We start from the raw sequence: 12,243 nt of genomic DNA, 5'->3' as shown, positions 1-12,243 counted from the left end.
AAAGCTCAAAATGCTCTGTTCCGCCTTGTCATAGTGGTAGTTTTCAAGTTAACAGCTAACTTTTTCCTTTTGTTCAGTAGAGATTGGCAATTCCAGGGTTGAAATTACCCAAATGATTCTAGTGAAGGTGTATGGAGTTCAAAAACACAGTGCACTTCCTGTATTACCACATATTGAGATAAGAACTCAGCCTAAATATGCAGGGTTTGTGTGTTAACTGTATAAATTAAACAAAAATAGCTCTGGGTATGTTTTTGATGAGGAAACAATATTATAACATAGATCAAAAAATAGGATAATATCGGCCCTTTAACAAGAAAATGCTGCAAAAAAGATTAAAGAAAGAATAAGAAGTGTTATGGTAAAATAAGTTTTACAGTTCAATTCATACTTTACATCAACCATGACATACATGTACATTTTAGTACACCTCTGAAAAAACAGAATCTACTTTAGATTCTATTTTCAAATTGTTATTTATCTGGCTTTTTCTATAGCAAATTTCTATTCTCATGCTGAGACACTGAAATTTCCCCAATTTCAGACGAATAAAGGTTCTATTATCTTATCATCTGATTATCATTGCCAGGATAAGCCCAAATAAGTAAAGTTTAAAGCTTAAAATAATATTGCCTTTAGTTAAGCATTAGCCCAAAGCCAGACAGTGATTAACCATTTTGTAATAAGCTCAACTTTTTATGAGTTAGCAGTAAAACAATACAGTACCTTACTAGCTTTATTTTTACAGCTAATGAAGTATACTTTATAGGTGTGTCAGAATACAGCAAATAGTAAACTTTGTACTTCCCTATATGATTTTTATGTAAATGTGCTATTAGGTGATTCAACTGTTTCCTCTTCTTAGTGTATATGTTTACACTATATCCAGTTTCTATTTAAGTTCAATACGGTCATAGAAAACACAGGGGCCAGAGATATGAAGGTCTGTTTCCTCATCCCTCTTCTTTATTTGCTCACCTTATAGCCTCTTTGCATCACCCTATAATAAGACTCCTCCAATCAGCTGCAGTGGTTATCAAACTATAACTTTCAATGCACCTTTGTGGTATGACGCAACCTGATCTGGCGCACAATAGAAGTAGATATCCTTAAGACATCATACGAGCCGGCTATGTCAGGGTAATAAATGAGAACAGACCGAGGAGGAATCCCACAGCCCAAAGCCGCCATCTTTTATCTTTCACAGCCTTTTGACTACGGGGTCTCAGAGGGCCGCTTCTAGATGCCACTGTGGGGGATCAGGGCAGGGAATCAGACGATATCTTAAGTTCACGCCATAAAAAAATATGTAATATATTAATTTGACTCTAGGGGAAAGTTTCTCTTAAGATATATCTAATGTGACTGTTTGGCGTTAAAGCTAAAGAGGAAAAAGCCTTATCAAAGCATGCTGTAATTTGGGTCCGCAGGTGTGTGGCGGTGATACAACTGCAACAGGCCTGAAATTACAACATAAATGTTTGATATCGGTGCTGTCAATCGTGACCAGTGTTTGCCCTGGAATAGAATATCTAAACACCATAATGAAATTTTTAACAATGTCACGCCTCACATTTTTTTGCTCATGGTTGATGTCCAAAATGCCATTTACGAAATAATCCAGATTCTTTCTCATGTAGAAGATGCTGCGGAGCTGTGCATAGCTGCCATACTATCTGATGTGCACTATGTTCAGAGAGGAGACAGCAGAAACTAATAATGCCGTCAGCCATAATTAACTGAGGAAGATGAAGTACGTGCTATATTTAAAAAAGGGCAAGCCAAAGTAAATCTGATACAACAGGTTCACGCTCGTCACCTACAGCTGCCCGCTATTTCTTTACCTGAGGTTGTTTCCTGTCTCCTCTAAAACATCAAAACAAGTCTGCCTGGGTTAATAGATTAGACTTACAATTAAACGCCATAATAATATTGACTACTCTGGAAAGGTAAATACCTACGATAAACTTGAAGTAGAGGGAAACAGATTATGGAAAATATCTATTATATCATAAATGTTACTATGAAGAAATTTGAATATCAAGTCAAAGGTTTATTATAAAACAAAATACCAAAAGAGCTGACTAAAACGAAGAAGGAAGAAATATATGTTGTTTCCAAATAAGGGTATGGTGATATTTCTGCACTTTTGTGGGTAATTATTTTACATTTGTCTAATCCTCAAACCTCAATACAGTTTAAGACACATCTCTGTTGGCTTGGCATAATCGGGATACTAATATATAGATTTTAGTTTTTTCAATTTTTCATTTTTTCGTTTTGTCAATTTCAGTTTTCTAGATTAGTAATGCATTCTCTGCTAACTCACCTAGTTACCCATCTCAGTATAAAAAGTGACAATCTGATGCTGTATTTATCATCATCAGTAGTATTCCAAAGTCCAGACTCAAAATATTCTTCCTGATATATAATAATGTCAAATTCAATTAAAAAATATATATTTGTGATGTTTTTTTGTTTTTTTCAGATATGCTAAAACTCAAAGTTCAAATTGACTAAACTAAAGTCTAAACTTATGGCTAATTCCACTTCAGCCCCTCAACAAAAGGTCCTCCTCAATTTTTCTACTAAAATAACATGGCACAAAACTGAATGAATCTATTACTTTGTGGTGCACCTTGTTTTGTTTCTTCTAAATGTGATCAAATCATGTATTCTAATCTTCCTTTCATATCTCTACTTTGAAGCGTCTCAGGGAACAGATGCTACGAGTCGCATATTTCATCAAAACTGAACAAAGCATGGTGAAAATGGTAAATATGTTGTGAATTAGCAGCATGTGTGTTTTGAAGCCCCGGGCTGTGCTTCTCCATATGTCTCATTTACAGTCATCCCCATCACTGTTTTCATAACCGGACACAGACACAGGCAAAAAAAGAAATATATCTAACAGAGTGAAGACATACACTCTTTCATTTACCAAATATATGAAAAAATATCCAAAACCATTGAAGCAAATTACTGTAAACACACTTTCCATTTAGTTTAAACATACATTTTGTACTAGAGATGTTGTTGCTTTGACTGAAATGTTCCACAATATGATATTAACCTAGGTCAACGTAGAGGTCAGATCTGTGGATAGGCACACTGTTCACAGAAGAACGAATGTTGTTTAAAGTATTTTTTAAGGCGACAAAAACACCTCTAGTTGAATTATGCACAAAGGTTAATGCCATACTGTGGAACATTCCAAAGCAAAAACATCTCAAAGAAGACAAGCAGAGAGAAAAGTTACATAGTGCTCCTTTAAGCTATATTTGTTTTTCAACAGTTTTGCCTGCCATATGACAAATTCACTACATTCCTTTTCCCACTTGCTTCCATTCATTTGTATTGATAAAAAAGGTTACTAAGGACAGCAGCGAGGACCCTATTCAGACACACAGCTCTAGTACGGAGCTTTATCACTTCAACATCTGCTAATACATCCATATTTCTACAATGTTCTTATTCTTGCCATGACTGCCAAGCAACTTTGTTATAGATATGAGAGATCCTAACTCAATCTTGATGGTGCAAACGCAGAGATATACAGCGGCACCACAGACAGGCCCCAGTGACTAATGGCCGAAATGACACCGGAGACAGCTGTATACAGTTTTTTTTTTTTCTACACACTGGATAAACAGCAACACATAAGCAGCTGGTATGTATCTGTGAATGTATTTGACTCATCTCATTCACACGGCATGCACATAATATTATCTACTATCAAAGTCATGTGAGCTAGCAGGATGCACATAAACCCATTCAAATCACTGACAGCATGATGCATTCACCGGTAACACTTGAGGTTAGAGACCACGTATCATTACTACATCGTAACTGGTATGCTAGTTAGCAGTTATTCAGTTATTAGTTAGTTTAAAGCACTCTAATTAATGCATACTATGATAATGTACAAAAGCATTTATTTCCCCTAATATTACTTATGAACAATAATTAATACATGGAAATATGGTACTCAAATACTAATTTAAAGTAAGCATTTTTCTACTTGTTAGCCATTAACATGGTAAGTCTTGCCATAACATACCCCTGTTTTTATTATTATGTGTGCAAGTTTTCAGTGTATTTGTATCGCTAGTTTTGTGATTAATAAACTGATAGTGACGACGACAAAAAAATAATGTTTAGCCTGTTAGCATTAGCCAGACCGTATCCGTTCTTTTCACACTTGTGCGTTGCCAACTGAAAGTAAGTGACAAATCCTACTGTGTGAAATGTAACTAACTTTATTCTCCCCATGTAAACATACTGTCAACAAAGATGTCCAAAAGTAACTGTGAAATGGTTTTAATAGTAATAAATCATGAAAAAGGATAAAGAAACTCGCCCTGAGAAGTAGAGAGCATATAATTGCATAGCTCGTCTCCAGTGACATAACAGTAAGTCCCGGACATTTAGTTAAATATTTTGTGCCTGACTGTGCACCACTGCAAAAAAACATGTTGTCAATGTAAATCCCTAATATGTACCCATTCAGCCCTGAAAACAATTTTCAATTCATTGACCAGCCACAACAAAGACGAGGAAGTAGCTTTGGAGGTGAATGCATATAAGGAGAAGGTCGTAGGGTTAAATCCTCAGATGCACTTAATAGAGTAATAGAAAATACATAGGGGATTGGGCTAATCGAGATCGAGAGTTCAGACTTTAGAGGTAAACATTTTTTGCTATTTATGGGTTAAATAACAATGGAAAAGTCTACATTGTTTACATTCATGAAATCAATACTTAAAAGCTGTATTTGTTTTTGAAATAAGAAATACAAATAACAACACATTTGAATCATGAGGAAAAAAGCCCTAAACGGGAGTAACTCTTTGCACTGTTACCAACGTGCCCTTAGGCAAGACAGTAAGGCAAACATCCCGTCCACTTATCAGGGATCAGATAGAGACATAGACGGCTCTGTCCTGCTGTGCTTTATACGCCCCTCCACCTCACACGTTCTCCCCACGACCTTTGCTGTAAATATATATAGGCAGTGCTGTCAGGGCTGTCAGGGATATTCATTCAAAATGTCAGCTTCAAGTTTTCCGATTGCTCCAGATTTTGGCGTCGAGGAGTATTTGTATTGCTACATCTTCAAACAGTACCTTAACCTCCTTCTAGATACTGCCCTCCAAAGATTTGTATGGGTTTTGCAATGCCATCAATCTTTTATTGTCAGCATTCACGTACTAGTCTAAAAATAACAGAGCCAGGTTTGATGGATTAGAAGGGATATGCTAAAGAGGAAATACAAACAAATTAACAAACTTTTAGGGCATGAAATTACCTGAAATGATTAATATAGCCTGTATCGACATACCATTTTAATGCCATGTTAATATGAAAATAACTGTTATATATCCATTGTAGAGAATTATGAATGGTCATTTTAAGGGCAATTGTGTCATTAGACTCGTTTATATGACAATTTGGAACAGTGTTATATTATAGTAATAAATACAAAATGCACGGTCGTAGCCACTCCACTGAACAGTTCTGAAAAGTAGCCAAAAGAACTCAGAGGCCCCTAATAAAAGTGTGTTTGAAGCAGGCACATTACTAACAACTTTACACAAGCTCGACTGAAAGAGCTGGATTGAATAAAAAGGTGTGCTGCCACACACAGAACAAGTATTCAAAGCTGTGTGCCAATCACACTCGACAAAGGCAGAACAAAACATCACTTAACCATTACTTATATTCACATTGTATTTATGCTAAGCTAAAAAAGTGGTACCATGCTGCCTGTTTTATCACCACTCCAGATCCAAAACTAGGAGAGCATAACTGGGTATTTCCACTCGACAAAGAAAAATCCCTGACAAATATAATTTTAGCTGAAGCCTATCTAATCCATCACCACAGACATCCGCAAAAAGACCAGCATGTTTAATTATTTATCAACTGACAAAATTCAAGAGGCACTGGATTTACCAAATTTAGTTTTTTTAATAAATGAGAATAGTCAGTGCATGAATGAATGAAAATTAAGTAACTTCTTTAAAAACACATTCAGATAATACATGAGCAATTTGAAACTACTTGGATAAGATTAGGAGCGGAAAAAAGCAGCAAAAAACTAGCTTGGCTTTGGGAATGCCTTTTAGAAAAATATCATTTAAACAGAGCCAGTGCGTCGTATATTGCCTACAGTGCAAATCTGACAGTAGCTCGGCAGGATAGTCCTGAGACAGCACGCCCTTCGCTGTTACATGAGATATGCGCACGCAGAACATGTGGCCGCAGCAGAAAAAGGGGGCGTGTCGTCCTCATTCATCCCGACAAGTGAAAGTGAACGCATGGGATATTCACCCTGCACTTGTGTTTTATTGCTAACCTCACCGTTGAAAGCTCTATCATTGCTGTTACGCCTGACCTTGATCCAAACTGCTTCTTTTAACCCAAGAGGTGTTTCCCTACTTCGCCTTTAGTACCAAAAGAGCAACAGTGTTATGACAGAGCGTCCGCTGTAGACATAACATATTAGTAATAAAAAGTTAAATGGACTTACCGTCTTTGAGTCTAATTCATGGTGTTGTTGAGCTAAGACTTTATCTACGCTGGCAGCATCTGTAAACGTAACAAACCCAAATCCTCTGAAAGAAACAAAACAAAAGCAATGTTAGAGTGCGCATCAGAAAATTTAATATTTGGCAAAAAAACACAGATGATAATAAATACATATTATATAAATAGTTGTAGAATATGAATTAATGACTAATAGCGTAATAATCGCACTTTATAACAGTCTGTAAATGCCAGTGTAATAATGCACCACAACATGTGACATAGTTTTGACAAGCTTGAATAATGTCAGCAATAGAAGTTCTGCGTTTAGTAAATTTATGTGACAATATTGCAGTAGAGTTTGATAAAGGTCGCGCAGTTCAGTCAAACAGTGAAATGTTACTTGGCACTTTAAACGGCACAGCAGCAGGTAAAACACTGCTATGACCTTATTACTCTTATATTGTTTCTTGATACATTTCTTTTCTAATCCAGATTATGGCAGTCCTGGGGCAGATTTGGGAAACTGAGAGCGCGCGCGCCAGTGCTGGCCATGATTCCGCACGTTAGAATGTGAGACGACACTAGACCAACAATGTGCTGCAGTCACAAAGTCAATGTCAAATTGCATTGGGCCGCAGCTTTACAGCAGCGAGCATTTAAGCTTATCTGGCTCCAAGTGAAAGCACACGCAGGCGCGCACACATGCAGGGACACACTGGCACACGCACGCACGGGCACGCACGGGCACACACGGGCACACGCGGACACAGCTACGCACACGCCGGGATTAATACAAGACAAAGTAAGCGATATGACTGCATGCACTGTCAAGGAAAAGTAGAGGTTTTACCTTGAGCGTTTTGTCGTGGGGTCTCTCATCACCATACATTCTCTTATTTCTCCGAATTTACTAAAATAGTCTCTAAGGCTGTCTGTGGATAGAGAAAAGATGTCGGGTTATTTGACACAGAAACATATGGGCACGCTGTTGTCACAGTATTTGAAAAAACAGTCCGCGATGCGCATAGGGGTCGAATAGAGGACTTCAGATGGACGGAGATCAAAAATAACAAGGCGCGCACACACTCGTGAGATATCCCATACAGTACACTAGTGCACATCCGCACACAGACCGCCAGCAGCCACGGCCAAGCAGCCACACAGCCACACAGCCACGAACAACAAGAAACCCTGTGTAGCACGCTGTAAAAGAGAATAACAGTCTCACCTGGTGAGGTTTGCCAGCTGAGGCCACCGATAAACATTTTACTGTAAGGAGAAAACACAACAGAAGTGAGTCCAGATGTCAGTTCGGCCATTTTGACGACTAACTACTTCTAAAAGCGACCTTAAAGGATAAAGGAAGACTATGAAAACACATTCGCGCTAAGTAATTCTGCTCTGTCTACATAAAAGGGGGAGGCTACTCTCGCTACGAAGCAGAGCTCTCTCAAACTGCTGCGAAACAGACCCGTGCACGGTACAAGTGCGTACTGTGGGGACACATCCAGCACGGCAGGCGAAGTCCTCTCCAAGATGTTGTAACAGGAACAAAATCGTACCTTAAGCGCACATTTAGAAAGATTCTTACCCCGGGTCATGTTGTGAATCGTTTAGGCTTCCGGATGTGGCTTGACTCCCGTCTCCTTCCATATCTATTCCAAACTATAGGCTGGGACTACAGTAACAGTGACAGACACACACAGATACGGCAGGAGATATGCAAAGCCCCGCTATGAGAATATTACTGAGCCGGGAATGAAAGCGTCACACGTGGGATCAGCTCAGCCCCCTGCTCCCTCCTCCCTCTCGCTGCACGCGCTACCTTGGCCCGGAGGGGGCGGAGCCTGCCTCTGTCACCTAACCAATCCAATTGACGTCAATTCAGACAATCTGCAAACCAATCCTCCGATTTGTCATTTAATTAAGCAATAAGCCACTAGAGTTGAACAAGGCTTATTGCCCCCTTTAACCATTAGAAACACTCACAAATTTGAAAAATTATATATTCTACATAGACTACAACTTTATTGCATAGTAGTTCCTACACGGCTGTATTGTACCTAATAGGGACTGCTCCATAAGTTCTATCTAATTCATTTTCCTCCGCAGTAAAATATAGTCCCCTAGACAGCAGCATGAAGTGGGGCACTTTGAGATGGCTGTTAATTACGTAAATTAACTCAATTACTATTGCTCACAGGTGTTGTTATTTAGGAAATAAACAATTACAGATGCTTTGAGCAGAATGCTGAAATATTTTGCAAAATGTCAATCAAAATGATTAACTTTGAAACACAAGTTTGAGAGTTTGTTACTTTTTTAAGTTGGTTATAGCTTAACTATAAAATATAAGCTTGACTAATGGCATCGGATGTTATAAAAATCCATCCAGATAACTTAAATAATATAGCCAATAAAATTATGTTTTATTATAAATCAATACTGACAGAAAAATACAATATAACACAGATTATTACAAGCCCTGTCTCCCAGTGCATAAAACAGGTTCAGTTTATCTCTGACCTGAAAACGTAATATTCATTTCAAAGGTTTATGAGATGAATTTTCCTTTGAGAATCGATACAGTATAAGACCTCATACATACAGTAGTAATTATAGCTTTCTCTGTGTAGCTGACCTGTAATGAGCTGCTGGCCCTGTCTTGTGCACAATACTATGAGATAAGCTCCCTGTGCCCTCTGGTGACCCCACAGAGGGCCATGAATATGTTGTGAGAAAAAGATCAACATTACAGTAAGAGCAGATTATAGTGTCAACATCATGCATGAATAAATCTCACATGATAAACTATAATGCACCTGAAAGAGCATGCCGTTTTGTGCATAACTGGAGTTTTCGATCTTGTCTAACACAGAAATATTTGTATGATTTTCTTGCAACTAGAAGTGAGATTCAGTTGTGAGTGTTCTGGGCACTACTACAGGGAATTTCTTATCTACTTTGGCAGCATGTTTCTGAAACAATGCCTTAGATAAAGCCCGAAAAACAACACTTTTGACAGCTCCAACAGTAACGACGGAGACAATGTCATTAGTTAGGGGACACTCCACATTGCAGAGGCTGTAGTAGTTATATTCCCCTAAAGGAAGGCACATATTTGAATAGAGAAATCCCCCTTCTGAACGAGCACTGGTCATGCATGTGCGTATGAAATTACAGTGTGAAAAACGCATCTATCTCGGCTGTTGCCCAAAGTAAGAAAGAGATAGAGATCAGGGGGCTTATAAACTGATGAAGAAGCCCAGAGGAACGGCACACTTTAAAGGCAATCACAAGGTGTGCTAGGAGAAATCACAGTGGATTTAACACATGACGAGTGAGCCGAGTTTACGCACAAATAAAAACACCTCGCGTTCCATGCCGTAAATTCAAATTATTCTGTTTTTTTTTTCCTCTTTTGAACATTGTTATCACGAACCTCTCCATTCTGTTGTGTTATATCACGGAGAGAGCAAAGTCAAGTGTGACATTTTACAATATGTGATCAAGGGTTGCAAACCAGAATAGCACCCAAAACAAACCTTATATGCTGTGTTTTTCTATCTTTAGACAAACGAAGACAGCAACACGTATAGATTTTTAAATTGAGTGCTGTTCTTGGCTAATCTGTGCAGCCACCACTTCTAGATAAAAGTGTCGAAAAAGCTTTACCCCTGTAGGTAACTTAAGGCTCACTGACAGATGCGTTTTCCTTTGCAGAAAGAGGAGGAATAACATTACCAAATACTGTATGCGTGCATGTGCAAACTTACAACAACAATGAAAAGAAGCTGAGAGATTTCCAAAAGGCCATTTAAGCAGTATCAATGCAACTTTGCAACGTATTCACTGTCAGAATCAAAAAGATGAACAGCCCGTCAATAGAAAGTAAACGCGTGCATGCAGAAAGGAGCTTGTAACTAACCGAGGCCTTTGCGTGGAAAAACCGGAGGATTTGTGGAGGGATTGAACAGCAAGAGAAATAAAATTGATAGCGTGTGAAAGAGCTGAAGGGGGAAAGAGAAAGTGAGAGAAGTGTGTTATGAGATGCTGGTGTTTTGAGAAGCAAAAGAAGCATCCTGTTTCCTGTTGCAGTAATCATTTTACAGCCTCCCAATCTTCACTTGACCTTGGAGAAATTGTTCTTGGATCACACGTAACCCCTTTTCCTCAACACACAATTTCCTTCATATTATCTCTGCGAGAGCCGCAATAGTCTGTAGGTATGGGCTGTCGTTCAGGACTTTAACTCTTGAAATGCCTGAGGTGGAATGTAACTATGCACTATGTACTACTTTTCTGGAGAAGAGTCTGCCACCTTGTCTCACTGAAGATGTTCCACAGTCCAGCATTGATCTTAACCAAGCAGGACAAGCCACCAGATTAAGTCACAGGTCCCGCTCACAGTAAGAATGCATGTTTTTCAAGTTTTCGTGGCAATAAAAATAGCTGTTCTTAAATGCAAGAAATAAGTTTAATGAGGAACATTCAAGGCGAAGCAACAATATCTCTTTTGATCAATTGGTGCGGACCTCCCACCAGAGAAAGCTACACAGAGTAATGAGTTGATGCTGTTAAATTATTAATACATTAACACCTATGGTAGTAGTTCCATAACTGATGCAGTAGTAGCAGTATCAATTACAGTAGTAGATGAAACTTATTTTAACATTTGTAGCTGGGAAATAAACAGATGCACAAAAAGTTGAGTACTTCTGTTTGTGGTGTATTGTGTGTTAAGAGCCAACAGCATAAACGGCTGCATGGCATGTCAGCCCTCACAACTCACAAGAAGGTTCTGGGCAAGATTCTTGTCCATTCCATGTGTATGAGTTCCTTTATCCCTAGTTGTAGAGCTTTTGAATATTACTGTGTCTTTCTTGGTTAAGTAAAGGTCAAAAAGATCATTCACTATAATAGATTTTGAGTAGTTTCTTCAAGATAATGTTATTTTTTCTCCAACTAAACATTGACTTGTCTTATAACCTGAGATCTGGTGTCTGAATCCTCTCTGAAATAGATCAGTGGCGCTTTTCCCTTACGTCCATATTACTGTAAAAATTTGAATCCCTCTGAGGGGCCTCTAGATATGTACAAATTGTCTCCCTCTAGTGTCCTCCTTCCCTTGTGCTCTGTCTCTGTGATAGTGTCTACTACAGCAGGGAAAGAACCGGGCCAAAACATGCATAATTGACAGTCCTATTTCAGGAATTAGTCAGGGCCCAAAACTGCACCTGCTGCTCCTTTCATTTCTTCCCTTTGCAGTTTTCCTTTACATCAATATAACATTATGGGAAAGATGATGGTGATGATTTTAATAAATAAAATGCTTGTTCTCTCGTGTATTTCCCCAGAGTGGCTGTGTTAAAAGCTTGTTGACTGATGGTAATAAGTGAGAGAGGGAGAGTGTGTTTGAAGTCAGGGTATAAAGATGTTCTGGTGATGAGTGGTTTCTATTCCATTATGGTGCTGTAACAACGCAGATGAGTTAATTAAGCTGAGCCAGAGGCGAAGCACCAACATTAACAGGTGGAAAGGCCATTCACACTGAAACAGTCAAACTATTACAGTTTTAAAGACTCGCTTTTTGGCAGAAGTTCAGTTTTGCTCATTTGATAATAATGGCATTTGATGGCATTGGTGGCTCATCCGGTAGAGCAGGGATGACATTCATATATGGTAAGTGAGTTCAATTTCAAGACCAGTTAC

The 12,243-nt window shown here is 38.6% G+C and overlaps 1 protein-coding gene across 14 annotated transcripts in view; it reads right to left on the bottom strand.

The window, feature by feature from the left end:
- The window catches only part of msi2b (musashi RNA-binding protein 2b), a 261,906-nt gene extending 253,535 nt beyond the window's left edge, over positions 1-8,371 (bottom strand). For 4 of the 14 annotated variants that reach the window (XM_033979040.2, XM_033979041.2, XM_033979038.2 and 1 more), the window contains exons 1-4: positions 8,123-8,370; positions 7,760-7,800; positions 7,382-7,463; positions 6,533-6,617 (exon numbers count right to left, since the gene is read on the bottom strand). In XM_033979040.2, coding sequence (XP_033834931.1) covers positions 6,533-6,617; positions 7,382-7,463; positions 7,760-7,800; positions 8,123-8,184 — 270 coding nt within the window. In that variant the 5' untranslated portion in view covers positions 8,185-8,370. Of the gene's footprint in view, positions 1-6,532; positions 6,618-7,381; positions 7,464-7,759; positions 7,801-8,122 lie in introns of all 14 variants that reach the window. The other 10 variants (XM_055226878.1, XM_055226879.1, XM_055226881.1 and 7 more) reach the window with 4 other exon arrangements.
- Positions 8,372-12,243: the final 3,872 nt, after the last annotated feature.

The sequence above is a fragment of the Periophthalmus magnuspinnatus genome, chromosome 14 (genome assembly GCF_009829125.3).
Source record: "Periophthalmus magnuspinnatus isolate fPerMag1 chromosome 14, fPerMag1.2.pri, whole genome shotgun sequence".
Lineage (NCBI taxonomy): Eukaryota > Metazoa > Chordata > Actinopteri > Gobiiformes > Gobiidae > Periophthalmus > Periophthalmus magnuspinnatus.
This window is presented reverse-complemented; position numbering and strand designations above follow the sequence as displayed.